The sequence below is a fragment of the Cryptosporidium muris genome, genomic scaffold (genome assembly GCF_000006515.1).
Source record: "Cryptosporidium muris RN66 scf_1106632373407 genomic scaffold, whole genome shotgun sequence".
Taxonomy (NCBI): Eukaryota; Apicomplexa; class Conoidasida; order Eucoccidiorida; family Cryptosporidiidae; genus Cryptosporidium; species Cryptosporidium muris.
The window spans coordinates 525,661-552,456 of NW_002196572.1; the positions used below are offsets into that span (position 1 = coordinate 525,661).

Consider the following 26,796-nt stretch of genomic DNA (forward strand, 5'->3'; position numbering starts at 1 on the left):
ACACTGCATTACTGGATGCAAGGTTGGCAAGCATGAACAATAATCTCTTACCTTCATATATCGAATGCCATGGAACAGGGACTCTTATTGGTGATGCAGTTGAATTTGACGCTATTAGAAATGTTTATCAAAAGTACTTTAAAGTAGAAAATGGCTGCGAGTCTGGGCTAATTCTGGGTTCTTTCAAATCACAAATCGGTCATTTGGAAGGTGCTGCAGGGATATCAGGGATCATTAGGACAATACTAATATTAGGATATGGAATAGTTCCTCAACAAATGAATTTCAGTACCCCCAACTATCATCTGGATTTTCGAAACTTTAATGTACAAATTCCTGCACGAAAACAGTTGAAGATTAATGAGACCAATCGTATCGGGGGTGTATCAGCTTTTGGATTTGGTGGCACCAACTGCCATTTAATATTAGAAAGCTGCCCAATAACATTTAAACAGAAACCTAAAAACCCAAAAATAATATTTTTATTTACAGGCCAGGGATCTCAATATATAAATATGGGAAAACAACTGTACAAAACTAATGATATTTTTAAAGAAATAATTGACTTGTGCTCTGAGTCAGTTAGTGATATATTACCCTTGCCTCTTACTAAAATTATTTATCCTGATATAGACGATATGTCAATTTTAAATAATACTAGGTACTCACAGCCTGCAATATTTGCAATTGAATATGCTTTAGCAACAACATTAAAACACTACAACATAGTTCCAAATATAGTACTTGGACACTCTCTTGGTGAATATGTTGCTGCGGTAATTGCTGGAGTGATGGATTTCAAGACAGGTATTACTACTGTAGCACGCAGAGCAAATTTGATTGCAGGTTTGGATAATAAGGGGGGTGTAATGGTAGCAGTTAAAAGATCAGAAGAAGAAGTTCAACATGCGATAAACAATTACAAAGGTCTAGCAAGTTCAGAAAACTTAGGTTCAGTTGAAATTGCAGCTGTAAATTATTCAAATAACTGTGTGATTTCTGGAGAAAGGCAAGCAGTAGATGAAGTAATTAAGATTTTGTGCTGTTTTGATTCTTGTAAATACTTAGAAGTTTCTCATGCATTCCACTCTCAGCTGATTAGTGAGTGTGTACATGACTTTGAAAATATTCTTTCTAATGTATCGCTTAAGTTTCCAAAAAGTGAAGTCGCTTTTTTTTCGTCTTTGTTGGGTTGTAAAGTGAGTCAACAGTTAGTAGATAAAAATTATTGGATCAACCAAACTATGAAGACAGTTCGTTATCAAGCTGCAGTAGAAGCAATAGATAGATATCTTTCTGAACAAGAAGTAGATGTATCTGTGGTTGTTGAAATTGGACCCTCCCCAATCTTGTTACCTATCACTAAAAAAATTGCAAAACATGAATTAAAAAGAGCTGAATACTTTAATACTCTTAGTAGCAAAGAGGTATGTGATATATCCAATATTGTTGAGGCAATAACCAATAAAATTGGTATCCAAAGTACCCCAGAGAGAATTGCAGGACTAGATTATGATATAGATAGAGTTCACTATCAATGGCCAGAGTTGAAGCACCCACTTATTTTAAAACGAATTGGTTCTCCAATTCATGAATCCTGTGAAATAAGGAGCAGCGATTTCATATTTTCAAGCCCTTTAAATGAACAAATTATTGGATACTTTGGAGATTATACTACATCTAGCTGCAGAGTCGCTCCCTTTTCTAGTCTATTGGAGGCAATGGCAGCAGCTATTGATGATATGTACAACCAATTTAGAATTAACTCGGAATCTCATGAAATTATTAACTATATTGTACCAGTTATTAAATTAAGGAATATAAAATCTTATTCACCTTGGATTATGGATATATATGGGGATATTAGGGATGATAAACCATGCTTAAAGATTTCAATTGATGAAGAAAAAAATATTAGCATTTTTGGCCACAAAAGTACAGTCACAACTTTAGAAAACTTGAATATTTACCAAGAAACAGTGCTAGCAACTGCAAATATTGTTTTAGATGATACTTCTGAGTATGAAGACAATTTAGTAACTCCTGAAGAATTCACAAACTTTAACTTTTTTGAAAAGTCTAGCATTTATAGTATATTCTCAAAAAATTCATTTGATATTGGAAGTTCTTTCCAATGTATTGAGAATATCAAATTAAAAGATTTTGAAGCTTGCGCTAAAATAAGTTTTAATTTTAGCTGTTTAAGTGGTGATATAGATCCATCCGGAGAAAATAATGGAGTTTTTAATACTCTTGATCGTTATATGAGATTACATCCTAAGTTAATGGATGCCGCTATACAAGTATTGATTTTCATTGCAGTTGCAAATGACCTGGATACTAGCCGAATCAGATCAACATTTCCTTGCGAAATTAGGAGTCTAGTTGCAAAACCGTTAAGGTTTTGTGATAAGATACTTGTTTATGCAAAACTAACTTGCATTGAAAACAATAGATTGACTGGATCTTTGAAACTGTTTAGCTCTGAGAGACCATATTCTGAAGTAGCTAACTTAGATGATATACTACTTAGTCAAACTGAAGAGCAATACTCTGAATATCAGCCAACAAAAAATACTACCGAATTAAGAAAGAGCATTTGTGAATATATTTGGGTTCAAGATTATACACAACGAAAAAGAGACTACTCTAAAGTCATATTATTAAATAGCTTTGGAGAAACTGAGATAAATATTATTAGGAATGTATTTGGATATATCGATATTGTCAAATCAGAAAATATTGCAGAAATTAACCATTTAATAGATTCAGCTAACTCAAAATTATTAATTCTTTGTAATCTCCTTTGTTCCGAAGTACAGGAGAGCTTTGATAAAATATACAATATTACTTTAAATATTGCTAAATTTTACAATAAAGATATTCAAAATGAGAGGAGTATCAATGCAGATATGTGGATTATTACTAAGGGGACACTTTTAATGACTAATTCAGATATGCCTTATACTAGAACAACCAATACTCTAAGAATGACTAGATATTTACGATTAAGCTTGAAAAATTTAATGCCAATTTATACTACTGACCTTGAACACATTGAGCAATTTAAATTAGCTTTTGAAAATCAAAGTGCTAGTGAATGTTGCATTAGAAATAACAAGTTATTCTTTAAAAAAATGAGCCTTTTGCCAATTGGTGCTTTAGATGATGAAATTCAAAGTGTATATTCTGATTTACTTGTAACTATACTTATCCATTCAATTGCAACTGACTGGCCTGATTGTTTTGGAACTATAATCCATTCGGGTAAGCATAATATTGAAATAGGTTCAATGGTATTAATACCCGGTAATGAAGTAATAGAAAGAAATGTTTGCATAGGAAGTATTCTGACAATTGATATAAACAAAATCTTTATTATTAAGCAGGACTATAGCACATTTACTAGTCTAGATTCTTCTGAACTTGCAAGTATTGCTACCAACATAAAAATTTCTAAAGGATTAACCTTGAAAAAGTATAAACAATTAATTCTTATTATAGGTGATACAGAAAACTTTGAAGTTTTTCAAAGAATATATCTTGGATTAATATCTTACAAGCTAAACTCAAATATATTGGGGTCACCTGTATATGTTATTTCACTAAAACCACTCAGCATTTCATTCAATGAACTCCTGAAATCTCTTGGATGCCATGTTAACAATATTCCTTGTATGCTAAATAGTTGCATTGTAATGATAGATATTGAAGATCATCCAATTATGAAAAATATTGGAGATAGCAACAATATCTCTGTTTTTTATATTAAAACACTTCCAAGATCTTTTGAAATAAGAACTATTAATAGTAAAGATCTTGAATCATCACTTGATTTGCAGACAAGTATAAATTTCATTGCTCCCTACAAACAAAAAAAAGATTTACTTCCAAATTTAAAAACTAGTGGTATTATTTTGATTATAGGATATGTGAGAGAATTTGGTATGGCACTAGCTAAATGTCTTCTTTCAATAGGATATGAAAATATTGCACTACTACTTGACCATAAATCTTTTGAATCTATGAGTAAATTTATTGGGATCGAAAAAAGGGTTAAAACATATAGTTTCAATATTGTTGATAAATCATCTGTATTCAACTTTATAAATAAAATAAAATGTGACTATTCTTACAATGAAATTGTAGGCTTTATCTACTGTGGAAATGAAATAAAAGAGAATTCAGTAGATAAGCAACCTGAGTTCATTAACAAGTTGGAAGATCTTGATGAAATTTTACCATGGTACTTTCATGAAATATTTACGATGCTTGATGAATGTAAAAACTTCTTTTTACTTGTTTCACCAGTATCAGACTTCTTTGGATTTAGTGGACATTGTACCTATTCGATCAAGAATTTGGGATGGGAGGAACTTATATTCCTTCGAAATAATATATTATCTCTGCCTGCAACCCTTATTAAAGTAAATGAAAACGAATATTTTAGAAATATGAAAGAACCTATACTTGATACAATAAAACCCGAATCTGGCATTTCTCAAGTATATCAACTACTACTGAAATTTCTATTTAAGAGAATAAATGGAATTTATGCAATGATTCAAACAGATGAACCTACAATTAAAAAATTAGTGAAACAAAATAATTATGTATTAACTGATCCTTTTTTTGAGGACTTGATTGGAAATATAGAAGATAAGGAGAGAAAAAAAACATTAAATTTAACGAGAATTCCAATAAACAAAAGGAAAGAGTGGCTGATTGATTTGATAACTCGAAGTGTAGAGTCACTCATTCCAAGCAAACAAAGTATTTCTTTGGATGCAAAACTTTTTGATATTGGTCTCGACTCAATTTCAGCTATAGAACTGAAAAATTCTTTGTCAAGCAAGTTGAACTTTAATTTATCTCCTATGATTATTTTTGACTACCCAACAATAAATTCCATTGTTGAATACTTGTATGAGGAAAGCATAAGCTGCAAAGAAACAAACGATCAAGAATTTGGATATTCTGAATATGCAGAAGATTTCAAAGTTGAAGTTTTAAAATTCTTTGAAGGTTCATGGATTCCAAAAAGTACTGTTAACAGCATTTCCGTTCCAAAAATTGATGAGTCATCTGAGATGTGTATCATAGGTATGTCTGGATATTTTCCTGGAAAAGCGAAAGGACTTGGTTTATTTTGGCACTATTTGATTGAAAACTATGACTTCGTATCAGATACTCCCTGGGAACGATTTGAATGGTGTGACACATATAATCCTGATGAGAGCATGACTGGGAAGAGTTATTGTCGTACAGGAGCATTTATGCATGATGTACATATGTTTGATAATGAGCTATTTGGCATAGGAGAATCTGAAGCTTTTGAAATGGATCCTCAACAAAGAATAACTCTAGAAGTCTGCTATGATGCCCTTTATATGGCAGGTTATAATGATCAATTAACTATTAAAAATACTTCTTTTGGAGTTTTTATTGGATGTTGTTCAAATGATTGGGCTGAAAGACTAACTAATTTTGATAATATAAATGCATATACAGGAACTGGTGCATCACCATCAATAATTGCAAACAGAATATCATATACTTTTGGTTTAAAGGGTCCATCCTTAACTATAGATACTGCTTGTTCTTCATCACTAGTTGCTGTTGATATTGCTATACAGAGTATTAGAAATAAACGCTGTATTGGTGGAATAGTTGGAGGTGTACAGTTGATTTTAAATAAATCCACATATGTAGTTTTCTCTAAGTCAATGATGCTATCACCTGATGGTAAATGTAAATCTTTTGATGCATCGGCAAATGGTTTTGGAAGGGGTGAAGGAGCTGCAGCAGTAATTATAGTTCCGAAAAGAGAAGCAGTGAAATCTAAAGCTAAAATAATAGCATATGTTAGTGGAATATCTATAAATCAGAATGGATCTAGTGCATCTCTAGTTTCTCCATCTAGTATATCTCAGCAGGAGTGTATTAAACAAGCATTAGCAAGCTTTAGAAATATTTCACCTTCAAATATTGCATGTATTGAAGCTCATGGTACAGGTACAAGTATTGGTGATTCAGTTGAAGCAGATGCCATATATAATGTATATTGTAAGAATACTTCAAGAAAGTTATCATTAATAGTTAGTTCTGTAAAAGCCAATATATCACACCTTTTTGGGGCTTCTGGAATTGTAGGAATGCTGAAACTTATTATCTCTTTACACAAGTGTAAGGTACTCGGTAATATTCATATCCGAAAATTGAATCCATATATACCTGTTGACAAAATGATAAACTTCCCAAAAGAGCACGTCTCAATAGAAAAAGAGAATAATATTATTTATGGAGGTGTGTCATCATTTGGCTTCGGTGGAACAAATGCTCATGCAGTAATAGGAGTAAAAAATATAGACATAGACCTTTTATCATATCTTCATTTAAATAGTTATACTCATTTTAAACGAAAACCCTTTAACTGGAATAAAATGACTCATCATCTAATAAATAAATACAAGTTCCCAAATTTATACATAGAAGAAACATATGGCCAGTATTTTAAGGCGTCGCATGCAATATGCTATGAATTTTCGCAGTATAAAATAGATGAGTTTTTTACCTTCTTGTTTACTTTTGCAAAAAGTATTTTTAATTGTCTGAGTATGACAACAAATTTCGAAAATTTTCAACACTACAAGTCTATTCCTGAAGATACTGGCGAATATGCACTGATATTAGCCATGAGACCAATTCAAACTGGTCAAAAGTATATTTGCTCAACGTGGCTAATCACAAACAAACAATTGTTGGAGTCTGAAATTTATATAAGTAAGTGCAATAGTGAATTCCAGCTAATAAATCAATTAGAAGTGTATTATTCTGACCAAATTCTCTTAAATATGGGATACTTTTTGCAATTGATTGATAGCTTTGAGTCAAACAAATTTTTACAGGATGAAGAAATTGATAAGCAGAGGTCTACAACAATTAGAAAGATAAAGTTAAGGAAGTCAAGGAATATAGAGACTGGAATTTCTGCTGAGATTGAGTCTTTTCTACGAATTAGAGGTTATCATAATGCACAAGTAAGCTTCATTAGTATTGGAGACTTAAGCACAGCTAGCGAGGATGATGAATGGCTAATAATTGAACAAAGTTGGAACTTTAATTTAAAATTCGCTTTGTTCACTAAGTCCTTAAGACCAATAATAAATATAGATAATATATTTGAGGTTAGACCATTTTGGAAACCAGTGATCCTAATGGAATTTAAAACAGACAAATTCGATAGAATAAGTTTAATACCTGAAAATTATATTTTAGATATTTCTAAAGGTAGAATTGATCAAATTTCATTTTCTAAAAGTGAAGTAAATTCCACACCTAATGATTATGAAGTTGAGGTAATAGTACATGCAGTTGGTTTAAATTTTAGAGACTTATTAAATGTGATGGGTCTATACCCTGGAGATATTGGTTATCCAGGCAGTGACTTTTCTGGAACAGTTATTTCAGTTGGTTCACAAGTACATAATCTAAAAGTAGGTGATGATGTATTTGGGTTATCAAATGGATGTTTAAGAACATACCACACTACTCCTGCTATCCTCCTTACTAGAAAACCACAATCTTTAAGTTTTGAAGAAGCTGCTTCTTTACCTACAATTTTTGGTACTGTAAAGCTAGCACTTGATGATATTGCAAATGTTAAAAAAGGAGATTGTGTATTAATTCATGCTGCTTCCGGAGGAGTTGGGTTAGCAGCAATTCAATATTGTAATTCTATTGGTGCAACTGTCATTGCAACAGTAGGTAACAAGAAGAAAGTTACATATTTGAGATCAATAGGTATAAAATATATTACAAGTTCAAGAAATTACATGGAATTTTATAATGATTCACAAAGATTCTTGGATGAATTAAATTGTTCTGGTTTTGATGTCATTTTAAATTGTTTGATTGGAGACTTTATAAGCTTATCAATAAAATTACTTAAATCTGGTGGTAAATTTATTGAACTTGGAAAGCGTGAAATATTAATAGAAGAAGATTTATGTAAAATTCGTGATGATATATATTATCATACTATTGCTTTCGATAAAGTAGTTGAGGAGAATCCAAATTGGTTCAATAACTTATGTAATAAAATTGCAGAAGATATTGAAGATGGAACTATTTATCCTGTACCAATCTCATTATTTAATATGCATGATGAAAATGGAATATCTGATGGATTTAGATATTTACAAAAAGCTCAACATATTGGAAAAGTTGTCTTTAAAAATAATGCTATTGGTAAATGTGATAAGATACTTTATATTGGAGATTCTATTAAATATTTTGACTCTAATATATATGAAGTCATTTGTTCTGAATTGAACAATTTATTGGGAAAATTAGACTTACATCAAAATCTTATTAAATTACTTAAGTTAAAGGCTGAGTATTGTGCAGTTAATACAATTGTACTCAACTTAGAGTACTGTGATAGGAAATTACTGGAAATCTTATACAATATATTAATTTTTACTTTAAAAGATACAAGAAAAGTTATTTTACTACTTCCAGAACATTATGATGATAAGAGTGTAAATCACCTAATTATGCATAACAGGGATATTGGCTTACCTGTAATAGTAGCTGCTAATCAAAGTGACTTAGATATAGATAATCTACTCAAACGTCTACTAATTTCTTCAAATGAATTCATTAGAAAAAAGAGGTCATACAAAGTAACTAAACCATTAAATAACTTAGATCTAAGCCAATATAACAATAATAGTGACAACCTAAGACTAGAAATAAAAGAGTTGCTTTTAAAACTTGTAGCGGAAAATATAAAGATAAGCATAAAACAACCTATTCCAATGGATACTCCTATTCGTGAATTAGGCTTGGACTCACTGGCTATGGTTTCAATAAGGAATTCTCTTTCAAAAACTTTAGGTTTTCATATACCAATTTCAGCTCTCTTTGACTATCCTACTCTGGATAAATTAACTGACTATTTAAGTGACAGTATAGCTAATAATAGTCAGACATATTATGAAAGGACTATAACAAAAAGCATAGAGATCTCAAGTCTGCATGTTGCCTGCTCAATTGTTGGTACTAGTTGTACTCTACCATGTGGTGTAGATGATTCTATATCATTCTGGAAGTCACTTTTATATGGTAGATGTGGTGTCAATATTATTCCTTTTTCCAGGTGGAATTGTGATGATAGTAAATTTTATAGTACGACAAAAAGAGCTTCTACAATATTGAATATTGAAAGTTTTGATAATTCAAAATTCGGAATCTCCAACCTTGAAGCTTCAACCATCGACCCTCAACAAAGAAAGCTTTTACACACTACACTAGAAGCACTTGAAGATGCAGGTTATACAAAGGAATCTATTCAAAATACCTTAACTGGAGTCTTTATAGGATTTTGTAATATTGATTGGTCATTATTACAAATTAATAATAAGATACTATCATCATATACAGGCACTGGAACTGCCGCATCAATTGTCTCCAACAGATTATCTTATACATTTGATCTTAAGGGGCCATCAATAACAATTGATACTGCATGTTCTTCATCTCTTGTTGCTCTTGATATAGCATGCTCAAGAATAAATGAAGATAAGTGTAAAATTGCTATTGTAGGTGGCACACAAGTTCTAACATCACCTAATTTATTCTCAGTATTTAGTAAAGCAAATATGCTAAGTCCTGATGGTATCTGCAAAAGCTTTGATGCTAGTGCAGATGGATTTGGACGAGGTGAGGGAATTGTTGTCATTATTGTGAAAAGTACTGATGATGCAGTAAAAAGTGGCAATAAAATTCTAGGAATAATAAGAGGAACATCAGTTAACCAGGATGGACGTACTGTTTCAATTACTGCTCCAAGCAGTAGATCACAAATTGAAGTTATTCAAAATGCACTAGCTTCTGCTGGGATATCTGCAGAAGAAATTACGATGATTGAAACACATGGTACAGGGACACCATTGGGAGATCCTATTGAATTTGATGCACTTAAACATATTTTTGGACGTGTTCATAGTAGAGAAATTGTATTAGGTGCGTTAAAAAGTAATATTGGACATCTAGAAGCTACTGCAGGGATTGCAGGTTTGATGAAATTACTTCTATCACTTCAATACGGTATTTCACCACCAAATCTCCACTTAAAAAAGTTAAATCCTAACATTAATACTGAATATATGAATGCAATATTTCCTTCTAAACCAACCAAATTATGGTGTTCATCTTTTGGAGCATATATTGGTGGCGTATCTTCTTTTGGATTTGGAGGAACGAATGCACATGCAATTATAGAAGTTCCAAATATTTCCCAATCTATCTCCAAGCTAATCAAGATAGTATTTATTGCTGCCAGCATATCTACTGATTTGGAAGATGAGATTTTCTGGAACCAATATGTAAAATTGCTTCTTGATCTATATAAAAAGGAGATATATTTTAAAGAGTCAATTGATAAGTGTTTCAGTTATATTCATAAGCAAATTGGACTTTCTCTATCAGAATTTTTGTATTATTCTATTCCTTACGAAGATTTTGATACATTAAATACTTCCAGAATAAATGGTACCAAGCAAAGTAGTAACTTTTTTAGCTTAGATATTAAATTGCGTTTACTAATATTTTCAGTGGAATATTCAATATATAATATGTGGAATTTTAAGAAAATAAGCCCAGATTTAATTGTTGGTCATAATGTGGGAGAATATGTGGTACAGGTCATATTTGGGACTATGACGATTTATCAAGCAATAGATGAAATAGCTCAGGGCAACTTATGTAATAAGGAATTATACCTAGAAAACTCAACTTTCATAGCTATTACAACTGGGAATAGAAGTAATAAGTTGGCAGATATCATTGATGACTACTACCAAAATAGTACTATTATCTTCCTTTATCCAATGAAACCGAACTATGAAGTTGTATATGATATCAAAGAAAAGATACCATATGCTTTTCTTAGTAACGGTGAATCATATGACTTGTTTTTAAAAAGGATACTAGAGTTAATAAATTCATCTATTATTTCCAAATCTCCTAATAAATCTCAGATATTACCGGTATTCCGACTATTTGATATTCAGAATCCATTTACCAACACAAAACAAGTGAATATTCTGGATTTAACGAAATCGAAATTTTTATTTGAAAGATATAAAGGAAACTCCAGAGTACCTACAGTAGCAGTAAGTGTAGTAACAACTATCTGTATATTATTTAATGCCATACTATATAGTTTTATATCGAAGGAAGGAAGTAAACAAATGTTTACTATTCAATCAATGGAATGTATTGTGAAGGTGTCAGAAAATTTATCTTGTCAGAATAGTGAAGAAATATTACTCAATATTACACAGAATGAACTGTGTACGAATATTTACACATTAGATTGGTTATCTATGTGTAGCATAAGAAATATAAATAATGTGGACTCTACTGAAACTATCATACCTAAATACCGTCCTTGTAATACGCAACTAAATAATTTGTTTTTGAATATGAGTTTACCAAATTCTCTAGCTGACTCAATACTTTATGGTGAAATATGTGAAGATTCGATGTATATAGTTTTTAAAATACCTATTTTAGAATATGGATTTGAAACTTCCTTTAAAATTCATCCCCACATATTCCTGCTTGCATATTTCTCTGCAAGCGAGCTATATTTGAAAAATATAAGAAAAAGCTCTCTTTCTATTGACTCAATTTCAGTTATTGAAATTTCTAGCTCAGAAGAACTAGAACTACTTTATTGTAGTTCAAGATATTCTATACATCTAGAATGCAAACTAACTGTGGATAGTAATGCTGTGATTATTATCAAAGTATCAGACGACTTCAATGTTAAGGATACAAGAATTGTCCTCATATTTGAAGTAAATCTAGTTCTATATAACTTTCCAACTATAAAAACTGACCACTTCAACTACTTATGGAATTATGTATGGCAGCCTTTAGTAATGAAAGAAGTTATAGAGCCCAAATATTTATCAAAGGTTTTATATATTGGAAGTAACTGTCAATTATTATCTTTAAGACTTTCCGAGAATAATTGCTTTATTACTATGGCAAATTATAGTCACTTCTATTTATCACAAAATCTGGATATCTTAGAGTGGGGTTTTGATACTATCATTATTGATTGCATATATGACTTAAACATAAAAAATTCCGAATATAGTTTGTCAACTGAATTATTTGCAAATAATGAACACATGGAGATTAATTGCATACATTTTATGCATAAATTCATTAAGTGGAGAACACTTAATAGAACAAATTTAAACCTTTACTTTGTAACCTCGCAAAGTTGTTTAGTTGATGAAATTGACAAAATAATAGATCCCTACTCATCTTGGATATGGGGATTCTCTAGATCTTTAAGACATGAAATCGACTCAAAAGTTAACCAACGTGTTGTTGACTGTGATCTATCACTACATGAACAGTTAGTAACCGATGTTCATTCTATTAACAGAACTATATTAATCTTTAAATGCTTAAATTCTATTCATTCTCATTGTCCAGTTGAAGAAATAGAAATAGCCATAAGAAATGAAGAATTATTTGTTCCTAGATTAACGGATTATAAGCTTAAATTGGATAATTCTGAAGATAATCCAGTTGAATCTGAAGTATGTCATGTGATATCTGGTGGTATGGGTGGAATTGGTTTAATATTAGCGGAATGGCTTGTCAGAAAATATGCGGAAGATGTGATATTGCTTAGCAGAAATCCTGAAATTTCTAAAGAGAAGTCAGATATATGGAGCAAGTTGGATTATGAAACACGGGAGAAATTAATTATTGAAAAGTGTGACGTGTCCTCTGCATCTGATGTTCAGAAACTTCTTGGAAAATTGAAAGTAAAATACAAAAAGATAGGCATAATGCATGCTGCTGGAGTAGTGGAAGATGCAACTACTATAAATATAACGGAAAATTTGTTTAGAAAAATAAATGATCCTAAAGTATATGGTCTTATAAATCTACATAATGCATCGTTATCAATGAATTGTAAATATATGATATGTTTTTCTTCAATTGCTGCTCTACTTGGGAATGTCGGCCAAATTGCTTATTCTGCAGCAAATTCTTGTATGGATGGAATTATACGCTTTAGGAGGCTATTAGGTTTGCCCGGATATAGTATACAGTGGGGTCCTTGGAGTGAGCAGGGAATGGTTACTGCTAACAAAAAACTACAAAGAGATTTGGAAAATAGTGGTCTTGGACTTGTAACAAATCAAATGGCACTTGACCTTATAGAATATTTATTATCCCCATCTTGTTATTCAAGTCCAGTCATTGCAGTTCAACCAGTAAATTGGGAAATATTCCTGTCTTTCCAAAATTCTAACCATGCAATTTTTAATTCCATCTCAGACATGTCATTAATTGTGAAGTCAGGTGTGAGGAAAGACTCAATACTTTTATCTATTCCCTTGGATACAAGAAAAGAATTTATCAGAAATTGTATAAATGAACTATGCATGAATGCGCTTCAATTAGAAGGGAACATTGAACTTAACGAACCACTGCATGGAATGGGACTTGATTCCATTGCATCTATTGAAATAAGGAATAGTATATGCGATAAACTTGGAATCACAATATCTCAAACTATTCTTTTCGACTACCCCACAATAAATGACTTAGTAGAATATATATACTATGAATCAATGCTTGTATCATCAGACAATACTATTATTTTAGGTGAAGAATTAGAAACTATTGTTCCAATTTGTAACTCCCCAGTAGCTATAATTGGTACAGCATGTAGACTCCCAGGATCAATTGATACACCTGAAAAGTTTTGGAATACACTTGTTTTTGGTAAAGACTGCATTACAGCCATTCCATATAATAGATGGGATAACGAGATGATTTTTGATAAGGAAAGTGGTGATTACAAAATTTACACAAAAAATGCTGGTTTTATTGATGGAATTGAACTATTTGACAATCAATTTTTTAAGATTCCTAATAGCGAAGTCCCTTACATGGACCCACAGCAACGCTTAATGCTCGAGATATCCTATGAAGCTATTTGCAACTCTGGTATTTCAAAAGAACAGCTTTATAATAGTTCAACAGGAGTATTTATAGGTTGCTCATCAAATGATTGGATGGTACTAAATAGTACTCTATCAACTCCACCAAGCCCTTACTCAGGTGTAGGAATATCTCCCTCAATTCTATCTAATCGTATCTCATACACCTTAGGACTTCGTGGGCCATCCTTTACGATAGATTCAGCTTGTTCTTCTTCAATTGTAGCCCTTGATGTTGCTTCTGAAAAGTTAAGAGCTGGTATATGTGAATATTGTATAATTGGAGGCGTCAATTTATTACTTTCACCCCAATCATTTATAGCATGCTGTGCTGCAAAAATGCTTTCAATTGATGGAACCTGCAAAACATTTGACAAATTAGCAGATGGATATGGTAGAGGAGAAGGATCTGTTGCAATATTTACAACAAGCCTTGTTAATGCTGAAACAAAAAATTACAGTATACTAGGTATTATCAGAGCAACGTCTACAAATCAGGATGGGAAAAGTGCGACTATAACTGCGCCTAATGGAATCTCCCAGCAAAGTGTGATATTACAAGCTTTACGTGAAGCTAATGTATCTCCAAATAATATATCATATATTGAAACTCACGGAACTGGCACTAAATTGGGTGATCCTATTGAAATTGGTGCATTAATATCCGTATTTAACACTGGAATTTCAAAACAATATAATAATTCAAATGAAAAGAGAATTAATCCTCTCTTCATTGGTGCTGTGAAAACTAATATTGGTCATTTAGAAGGAGCTGCTGGTTTGGCTGGTCTGTTAAAAGTGATACTTGTGCTAAATTTTGGAATAGCAGCTCCAATTGTACATTTAAAAGATTTGAATCCTCTCATCGATACAAAAGGTTTCCCAATTATTTTTCCTAAATTAGGTGAAAACCACTCTCAGATAAATAGTAATGGCTCACTTTATGCAGGTTTATCCTCTTTTGGCTTTGGAGGAACAAATACACATGTAGTAATTGAAAGTAGAAATAGTGATAAAACCAGAAATAGGGCACATCTTTCATCAGCAAAACATATTTGGAATAGTAATAGATATCCATGGACTGATATTAAACACCCACTAATTGATCAAAAAAATTTAAGTAAATTACAATGTGAAACTGAGATTAATATAAATCACGAATTAAATTTAAGAATAACCCTACATCGCCCTATTAATAATAGTACATTTAAAAGTGCAAATTTTATATTGAATATATCTGAGGATATTATTGATTTATTTAAGGATCACTGTATAGCTAATAGCATTGTTTGGCCTGCAGCTGGATACTTAGAAATGGCATGTGCTGCTACAAGACATGTATATATTTGTCAAGTTGATAATGAGATGATATCTAAAGAAAATTTTGTGATAAAATTAAATAATATTACATTTGAACAACCTTTATTTTTAGATAAAAGTTCATATATGAACTTGATATGCCATATGGATTTAGAAGGCAATAAATTTTCTATAATATCAAAAATAACTGAAGATAAATATTTGAAAGTAAATGAAGACTTTGATTATATTGAAGATCAAGATATTCTACATGTTTCTGGTAGTTTTGAGGATTTATCTAAAAGTGAAAATATAAATTCTATTACTCTAAATGAGTTACGTAAAAGGATAACTGAAGAAGTTAATATAAGTTCTTTGTATACTAGTCTTGATCAACTTGGACTATCTTATGGAACTAGATTTCAAACTATTAGAAGTGCATGGAACTTAGATAAAATAAATGAATATCTAAGTAAAATTTGTATATATTCAGATAGTCAGTTTAAAGATATAAGTCACCCAAATTCTGCAAATACTTTGCCTTTATTTGAAAAAAATTTTATAATTCATCCAGCTTTAATAGATGGTGCATTGCAAACACCATCTATATACCTACTAAATCAGCCCATTGATGATTCTTTAAAATCTATTCTTGTGCCATTTTCAATAAATAGCATATCAGTATATACTTCAATGATTTCCAAGATGTGTAGTAGTTATTGGGTTCACTCTTCGATTAACTCTGTTAAAAATGGAGATATCATTGCAAATATTGACATATATACAGATGATGGAATAATAGCATACAAGATGAGAGAAATTCGTTTCAAAAAAATAAAATCCTTTAAAAATACTAGCAACTTATCAATAGGAAGAAGAAATCCACATTCCAAACTACTAAATGATTTGTGCTGGGAATTAGAATGGGTGGAAATCCCCATCCCAATTATAGTAGATTCAATAAACTTTAAATCTATTTTTTATACTAACAGAAACATTAAGGTTGACATAGAAAATACTGTGGTTATACATAATGATACATTTTCTAATAACATTGGTTTTGAACACATTTTATCAGAAAATAAAAAGTTTAATATAATATTTCTGCCACTAAATAGTGCATCAAAATCATCTATATTTGATGCTTCTACTCTACTTTCTTTACTTCAATTTTTTGTGAAGAGTTACACTAAAGATAATTGGAAAAATGATATATGTATTTGGGTCATTACAAATGAAGCTATATCATTAAATTCAGAGTATTGCAACCCATATAGTTCTGATTTATGGGGCTTAGTTCGCTCAGCTCGTATTGAATTTGCTCAAATTGCAAAACTTTTACTTTTGGATATTGAGATACAGTCAGAGGATATAAAAGTATCAAATATTGTTAAAATAATCGAAGTTATAACTAAAAATAAAAGTTTAGATTTAGAGACAGAATTTATTTATAGACAAGAGAAGCTCTATGTACCAAGACTCACTAGTAGCTCTATCAAGGCTTACGGACCTTTGGAGGTAATACTTAATGATAGAGGATCTATTTCAAATTTAAAAGTACAACCTCAGTTTAATATCCTGTCTAATACATCCACACAAATCATTAGCTTTACAAATATCTTAACTGATAAAGATCCTAATTTTGAACTGACTTCAGCTGAAAGATATCTTATGGAAAATGATGTTTTAATCCGAATTTTTGCTGTGGGGTTAAACTTTCGCGATATCCTAAATGTTATGGGACTGTATCCAGGAGATCCAGGGCCACCATGTTCAGATTGCACAGGTAAGGTTGTTGCGGTAGGAAGTAAAGTAAAAAATGTCAAACCTGGTGATAATGTTTATGCAATGATCCCTGGATGCCTCAAAAGTTATGTTGTAACCCTGGCTGATACATGCTGCAAAATGCCTAGCACTTGCAATTTTAATGAATCCTCTACAATGCCTACAATATATGCAACAGTTGATTATTGTTTAAGAAGACTCACAAATATAAGTAGAGGAGATAGAGTGTTAATACATGCAGCTTCAGGAGGCGTTGGACTAGCTGCTGTTAATTACTGCAATTCTAAGGGAGCCATTATTTATGCTACTGTTGGTAACAAGAAGAAAGAAGATTATCTCAGACACTTAGGAGTAATTCATATTGCAACAAGTAGGGATCCAATACAATTTGAAGCTCAAATGAAATCCATGCTTAAATCTGAGAAATTGGATATTGTGCTTAATTGTCTAGCAGGGAATTATATAGAGTCCAGCTTAGAAATGCTGAAGATATCGGGACACTTTATTGAACTTGGCAAGATCAGTATAAAATCTTCACAAGAAATGAGTGCTATAAGACCAGATATTAAATATGATATTGTCGCCTTAGATAACATGATTATCAACGATCCAAAATGGTTTGGTTCTATTCTTAATACAATTAAAGTTAGAATAGAACAAGGTGAAGAATCTGTAATACCTATGACTGTGTTCCCGATTAATGATGATGAGTCAATGAGTGAAATTAAGATGAAATCTGACATATACCATAAGAATAAAGGAGTTGTTAATGCATTTAGATTTGTGCAGAAGGCAAACCATATTGGGAAAATTGTAGTGACTATACCAACAATTGAATTATTAGACTATCAATCACATGGAACTTTAATTATTACTGGTGGATTAGGGGCTCTGGGTAAACTCACTGCAAAGTGGCTTTCTATGGAAGGTATAACTCATATTGTACTATTATCTAGAAGTGCACAAGATAAATATATATCACCTAATGTACGAATATTAAATTGCGATATTTCGGATATGAAGTCAGTTTTTGAAGCACTAGGAAATATAGTTAATGATACAACTCTTCCCAAAATAGTAGGTATCATTCACGCAGCTGGTATTTTATCAGATTCCTTAATTAAGGATCAAACACCTAAAAAATTTGATACTGTGTATAAACCAAAGGTTGATGGAATATGGAATATTCACAAAGTTTGTGCACTCCTAGGAATACAACTGAAGATATTTATAGCATATTCTTCGATTTCAGCTCTAATTGGGAACTATAGTCAAGCTAACTATTCAGCTGCAAATTCATTTATGGATTCATTTATAAAATATAGGAAAGCTATTGGGTTATCTGGAATAAGTATTCAATGGGGTCCCTGGATAGAGCAGGGAATGGCTACTAGCTTAATAAAAAAATTCAACTCTTCAGGAATTTCAGGAGTTGAAAATTGCATGGCAATTAGGCTTTTATCATATATATTAGCGACAAATATAAAATTACTACCTCCAAATCTTTCGTTCATTCGTGTAGACTGGAGTAGACTCGTTAAAAATTTACCTATACAGAATATGATGTTGAGTAATGTCTCAGTAGATTCGATTAATAAGAAAAGTGAAGATAAGAATTCTAAAATTCTAGATTCCCTTAAGAAACTAGATGAAAAAGAACGGAAAAGGCATATAGAGATGATTATTATGGAAATTATTAAAGATGTAGTGGCAGTTGGAAGCGATACAATTAATTTTGAATCATATGCAGATAAACCTTTATATGATCTGGGTATTGACTCACTGTCTGCTATTGAATTTAGGAATGTTTTAACAAAGAAAATTGGTATAATCTTGCCATATACACTACTATTTGATTATCCAACACTAGGGAGTATCAGTAAATATATTTTTTCCGAAATAAACAATCAAACAACTTCCAAGGGCGATATTAGCTTGATTATTCCCACTTTGGAAAGTACACTAAATCCAGGCGATTTAGCTATTATAGGAATATCTTGCAAGTTACCTAGATGTAATGAATCTTTAGAACTATTTTGGAGTTCATTAATAAAGGGAGAAGATTGTGTATCGGAAATTCCACAGACAAGATGGAACCATAAGAAATATTACAATGAAAATATTTTGGATTCGGGGCCAACGTATTATGTTAAACATGGCTCATTTATAAACAATATTGATTGGTTTGATGCTCAGTTCTTTGGAATGTCACCTTCTGAATCATCAAGTGTGGATCCACAACAAAGATTGGCATTAATGCTTGGTTATGAGGCTCTCTATGATGCAAAATTGGAGAAACAGAATATAAATGGGAGTTTAGTAGGAGTTTTTGTTGGATGTGGTAATAGTGACTGGGCTATAATCCAGGGAAAGAATGTGGAAGAAGCAGATTTAGTTTCGCCATATACTGGGACGAGTATTGCAATGTCTCTAATTTCTAACAGAATATCATATACATTAGGCTTGTGTGGACCTTCAATGACTATAGATACTGCCTGCTCTTCTTCTTTGGTTGCAATGGATACTGCAATACACAACCTTAGAAATTTCAGATGTAATTATGCTTTAGTAATTGGAGTAAATTTACTAATAGCACCACAAGCTTATATTGTATTTTCAAAATCAAGAATGTTATCTGTCGATGGAAAGTGCAGAGCATTCGATAAAGATGCCAATGGATATGTAAGGGGTGAAGGCCTAGGTGCAGTTGTACTATGTAGACTTAAATCTACTTCTGCAAACAAAGAAGCTATGTTAGATATTCCAATTAATACATTGGATAATATGATATATCCGAAAATTCACTGTCTAATTAAAGGGTCTGGAATTAACCAAGATGGACGTAGTGCATCACTTACTGCTCCTAATGGACCTTCACAGCAACAAGTGATTTTTATGGCACTCAGAGATGCAAAAATAAATTCTAATGCAATAGACTTTGTTGAAACACATGGTACAGGTACCTCTCTAGGTGATCCTATTGAATTTGGAGCCTTAAAGAATGTATTTGGGCATAGGAATGCTAATCCTCTATATTTGACTGCTGTTAAAACTAATATTGGACATTTGGAAGGAGCATCTGGTATAGCAGGACTATTAAAAGCTATCTTAATAATCAAAAACTCTTGTATCCCTAAGAATCTACATTTTAATAAGCTTAATCCTCTTACCGACTCATCAAACTTCAATGCGACTATACCCACCGAAAACACTTATAAGGGTATCAACTTCGGGGGGATTTCCTCTTTTGGTTTTGGAGGAACAAATGCACACATTATTTTGGGTAAATACTGTATGGATACTCCCGTAAGACATGTGGAGCTAAGTGATAATAAAGAGAAGAAAGGAGAAGCTAAGGTAAAGAAGTGTGTTCTATTCATGTATACAGGTCAAGGAAGTCAATATCTAGACATGGGGCTACATCTATACAAAACTGAACAGGTATATAAAGATGCCTTATGTGAGTGTGCAAAGTATATGGACTTTTATTTACCAGAGTCATTGCTAACTATCATGTACCCAGATGATTCTACACCAAAAACTAAAACAGGATCTGACGATTTTGACCTAGATGCAAATTATATTAACAATACGTTATATGCACAACCGGCAATCTTTGCATTAGAATACTCAATAACTCAACTATTATTAAGTAAAGGTATAAAGCCTGATATTGTTATTGGACATTCGTTGGGAGAATATGTAGCAGCAGTAGTAGTTGGTGCTATCTCTTTGGAATATGCAGCAATACTAGTAACTAAGAGATCAAGATTAATGTTTGAACTTCCAAGAAATGGTGTTATGTTGGCACTAAGAAAGACTGAAGAAGAAGTTAATTCTGTAATTCTTGAGTGTGGAGAGAAATCTATTGCAGTTGCTGCCATCAATGGACCTAGGAGTATCATCGTATCCGGAAGTTCAAATTCTGTCAATACAATTTTAAGTAAGCTAGGTAAACAAGGCAAGTATTTGAATGTTTCCCATGCATTCCATTCACCTTTAATGTCAGGTATGGCATCAGAATTAGAAGAGTTTATTAAAGAGAATATTAAGTTTAGTGAAGATGCCAGTAGTAGCATTAAATTTGTTTCAACAGTGTCTGGAGATTTGATAGAGCATGAATTGCTTAAGGATCCTAAATACTGGTCTTCACATATAACAAAACCTGTTTTATTTTATAAAGCACTGAACTCAGCTGTGACAAAATTAGGTGCCAATACTTTAATCGAAATTGGACCACAGCCAACTTTGACAAAAATGGGAATTCAATCTATAAAGAGTAGCGAGAGAGTCCACTTAACATGGTATAATGTAATACAAAGTACAGAAAAAGACTTTGACAATGTAAATCACTACAAGAAAATACTTAGAAATCTCAAACTTCAATTAGAAAAAAAAGATAACCGAGAAGTCTCATCAGTTAATGTGAAAAACTGCATATTTACATCTACTAGGAAATTCCCTTGGTCAATTAGTACATGGCATCCATTTATAAATTTCCAATCTGATTCTCCCTACTTCATACCAAGTAATGTTGCAGATTTGTTAAAATTAGCTCCTTTTGGGGTTTATATAGAATTTTTAAATAGAGGTCTAAGATATTTAGGCCATTCCAAAACTCAAAATTACACCGAAAATGGAAGATATTCTAGATGTGACATCCAAATAGAAAATATACAATTACCAAATTTACATAACTTGGAGATACTACGATTAAAATGTTCAGATATTAACACATTATTAAGTAAAAGTGGTTTAGTAGAAGTGAAATTAAATGATGAAGCAAAATATTTGACGTGTAGGATTATACCAGTCGACATGCCCCTAAAATTTGCCCAAAATACGAAGCTTACAAATTTATACTCTGTAAAAAATCTAGTTGATATAAGAAAAAGTGAGTATCCAAATTTAGATGATACTTTAAATAAAATAGAAAATATTAAAGAGTACATGAAATTCGAAATTACTACTTATGAGCTGATAAAAACAGAAATCCAAAGATTTTTTATTAAATCTAATGATACATTTCAATCTATATCAAAATCATTTAGTGGATATTGCATCCACCCATGTATTATTGAGTTGATGTTTTTAATTGCAAAAATTAGTATTGGAATTGGAACTAATAATTCGATAATAAACATTAGAAAAATTATAATCAATGAGATTTTGGATACATCTGCATGTTTACAATTTCTATGTATTTCTGTATCAACGAATTTTGTTAATTTATCCGACCTTGATAACAACGTATTTGCCGAAATGGAGTTGTATAATACATCCAGTATTGAATCTCCTTTAATAGATTATACCAAATATTTGGAAACTTTGAAAATAAATAGTGATATAAACATTAAATCTAAATTTAGAGAATTGGGTTGGTATACTGACTGGGAGATAATGAAATTAACTAGTACAGAAAATTTAGTATCTAAGGTACTGGATCCAACCTCTACTTTAGTTCTTGGTTGGAATAACTTCTTTTATAATAGTAAGTATAACATCTTCAATTACTGTAATGTCTCAAATATTTCAGAATTATACTGTATTCTCAAAGAGAAGTCCTGGACAAATATACTTTTCTGCACTAGCTTATTTTGTCCAAGCGAAGTTGAGATATTAAATATATTAACTGAGCTTTACAGTTTAGTGAAAACTGATTGCTCAGTTTGGATAATTACAAATAATGCACAAATAGTTGACTTAACTGATAATCCTATGGCTAAGTTGCCATTAAATGGTGGTACTTGGGGATTTTGCAAAAGTGCTAGATTTGAATATCGCATAAACTCTATATATATAGATCTAGGTTTATCTGAAATCTCAACACTCTCATTAGATTGGTTAGTGGATCTTATTTCAAAGCTAGCTCCACTTACCAATGATGGATATTTAGATATTGCAGTTAGATTTGATAATGGTTTGCAAATATTCACTCCTAAGTTAAAATCAATTGAGGAACTACCTTCCATTGTAACTCAAGAGAAACACTTGCAAAGTGACCCATTACCTGAGGCTGTAACAGATGAAATTATTATTATAAGTGGGGGAACTGGGGCACTTGGACTATTAATTGCTGAATGGTTAATAGGTTATCAAAAGCAAAGTAAAATAATACTTTTGTCAAGATCTGGAAAGTGTTCAAAAAATGTTAAGCATATTTGGAATAAAGTCTCTACAAATGGAAATATAGAAGTTGTTAAATGTGATGTATCGGATTATACTTCTGTATTAAACTTGATCCATGATTTGACTCTAGGTCATGATAATTCATCTAAAAAGTGTTCCATAGTGGGCATAATTCATGCAGCCGGTGTATTGAGTGATTGCTTAATCAAAAATCAAACTTATGAAAGTATAGAAAAAGTATACAAACCAAAGGTTATAGGTGCTATTAATTTGCACAATGCTATTGAACAACTCTTGCCTTACAAGCTTAAATTTTATATAACATTTTCTTCAATAACATCATTGTTTGGTAATATTGGTCAGTCTAATTATGCTGCAGCTAATGCAGCTTTAGATTCACTGATGAGTTATAGAAAGAAAGGGAAATTTTCTAGTTTGCTAGACTTGAGCATTCAATGGGGACCATGGGATGAGCAAGGAATGGCTACAGACTTAAAAGATAGAGGAACACCTGGTATTAAAAAATTAAAAAATGAAGATTGTATTCAGTGCCTTGAATGGATATTTAATTCACATTACCATTCGGCTACTTGTAATTCTGAAATTTACTCGAAATCCCTACCACCTATTTTAGCTATTATGGATATAAAGTGGCCTGATTTCTTCAGAATTTATGAAGGAAAAATTCCCAAGATGCTATGTAGTATAGAGGAAGAATCAATACTGAAGTTAAATGAAGATAATGAAGATAGACATATAATTAATGAAATTTTTAAAAATATTCCACAGACAGAAATGAATGGTTTCATAGATGCAACAATTAAAAGTTGCGCTTATGAAATACTTGGAATATATGATGAGCAATATGATCTTTCTAGTATTGATTCGCTGATGGCTGTGGAATTCCGGAATTCTATCCACTTAAAACTTGGAGTTAAATTACCCGTATCTCTGATGCTTGATAATCCTTCCTTTGACGATATAAAATCGTATATTTACACTGTATGTATCAAAACTTTGTCTGGATTAAATCTTGAAATAGTGAATGATTCAAAACTGAGAAGATGGAAGGAAATTGAAGATGATATCTCCCTTGATCCAGAAATATCTGTGAAAATGAAAGATGGAAAGATAGGAAATAGAGGAATAAAATTACCCTCTGGAATAAATGCTTGTATGAACTCTGTATTTTTAACGGGAGGTACTGGCTTTATGGGAACATGCATGATTGAAACCTTATCAAGGTTCAATCCTGGCATAACAATTTGGGCATTAGTGAGATGTTCTGACAAAGAAAGTGGTTATGAAAAATTGAAATATATGATGGGTATATACGGGATTCAGGAGGTACAAACGATTCTGAAAGAGAATATCAAGATAGTTGTTGGGGATATTTGTCTACCTATGTTTGGTATGAATCTAGACTTGTACCAGAGTATTGCCAACAGTGTTGATGCAATAGTCCATATTGGTGCTGTTGTAAATTTCACATCAGCTTATTCTTATATTAAGAATGCTAATGTATTAAGTATAAAGGAAGTAATTAAATTTGCAATGTCTCCATCTCTATGTTCTGGAAATTGCTCTTCATTATCATGTGAGAGATGTATATTACCTATTCACTATATTTCAACATTGGGTATTTTTTATGATCATATTGAGCAGCCCCCTCTCCCTCCATATTTGGCTGGATTGGACCCATTAGATTTGAGTATATCAAGACGTTACTACTTGGATAATGGAAGACGCATATTTTATGAGGATGACCCCATTCTAGAAAATGACAAGGCAGGTATTCACCATCGTTCACTAATGTTGGGATATTCTCAATCTAAATGGGCTGCTGAAAGAATTCTCCGAATTGCACGTCAACGTGGATTCAATATATCAGTATATCGTCCAGGTAGAATAGGTGGAAATAGTAAAACTGGAGTTTCTAATATTAGTGACCTACCTAATGCCTTTGTAAAAGGGTGCATTATGATGAAGTGTTTACCTGAAACAAATATGGCAATACATTTAGTAGCTGTTGACTTTTGCTGTGAGATATGTGCCTATTCTATGCAGAAACCCTTAATTTATGGAAATAGTTACTATAATTTAGACTCAAGTGATTGGGCATGCATGGAAGATATTCAGGAAGCTCTAAAAAGACTAAATATAGAATTGAATATTATTCCATTTGAAGAGTGGTCCAAATTACTAGATATAAGCATTAGCAAAGATAGAAATCATCCCTTAGCTCCTTTGCAGCATATGTTTGTACATAAAAAGCCTTCTGATTCAATAATGCCACTATTTGATATGAGGCGTACTATAGGTATTATCAATGATTCACAGGGCAAGGTGAATATTAGAAATTGTAATGTAGACTATTTGACAACTTGTTTTAAATATCTTCTTGAAAATGATTGGTCAAAATCAATTGATTTTATAAAGCGGAGAACAATTTTTAACTCAATTAATACTGATCATTGGTTTATTGACATGTCACCCGAGATCTTGATTAATTCAGGCTCCCAAAAAGGATTATTTATATTTATTGGTGAGAAATACCTTGTAGCAGAACTTATAAACTTTGCAAATCAGCTGTGTAAAATTACAAAACTTAGGTTTATTTTGGTATCACCACCTGATGATCTAATTAATGATCCAATAGATGCAATCATTACTATAATATCAACTATATTCGAGGCTGATAAAGATCGCATAAATACCTCTGTAGAAGATATGTCTTTAGTTATTAGTGGGTGGTCCATAGCTAGTTTTATGGCTATAGAAGTTTCTAGAAAGTTGGATAATGAGCTACTTTTAGGTATAAAGTCAAAATTACTTTTGTTTGATCCAATGTGTATACTCGAATCTAGAAGAGGTAAAGAAAATATAGATGAACTTGCATTATCAATTTTCATGAAATTGGTTGAGAACTCAACACAAATAAAATATGCACTTCCAAAGAATTTTGCTGAAGTATTAGGAGATAAGAACCCAAAGATCCGTATTTATGAAACGATAAAGTCCCAGTTACAAGATACATCTCTTAAAGAGATTTTGATGACGTTTGAACGTCTAAAGAATCTTATACGTACAAGTATCCATTACTTTAAAACTAATACTGACTCACTTAGTGATGAAATATACTTTGTTCTATCACGTTCTGCAATTTTTAGCAATGTGTTTACCCCAATTGGTATTTACTCATTTGTGAATGTTCAAAATGTATTAAATATTCCAAATATAAGAATAGTACATCTTTCAGATGGAGATCACTTCTCTATGCTCAGAAACCCTTATGTTGACAGTTTAGTTGATCAAATATCCAGTATAATTTAACAATATTTCCTCATTTTAAAGATCAACATCCAAATTTCATCTATTCAACTCTTTATATACTGAATTATTTAGAAGAAACTAAGATTTCGACAGATTAACTGTTCAAGTAAACAACCAAATTCTTTATACCTACTTTAAGAAAAAAAAGCTACTTTCAAATAGTAAAATCATTTTCTGACAAAAAGTAACAGAAGATGGAATT

At 31.7% G+C, this 26,796-nt stretch overlaps 1 protein-coding gene across 1 annotated transcript in view, besides 1 other annotated feature; it reads left to right on the forward strand.

The window, feature by feature from the left end:
* The window catches only part of CMU_018010 (polyketide synthase, putative), a gene marked incomplete at both ends in the record, with an annotated part of 41,187 nt that extends 14,593 nt beyond the window's left edge, over positions 1 to 26,594 (forward strand). The window contains one exon of the mRNA XM_002140360.1: positions 1 to 26,594. This exon is cut by the window's left edge and continues 14,593 nt beyond it. Coding sequence (XP_002140396.1) covers positions 1 to 26,594 — 26,594 coding nt within the window.
* Positions 24,016 to 24,044: a sequence feature (AT_rich).
* Positions 26,595 to 26,796: the final 202 nt, after the last annotated feature.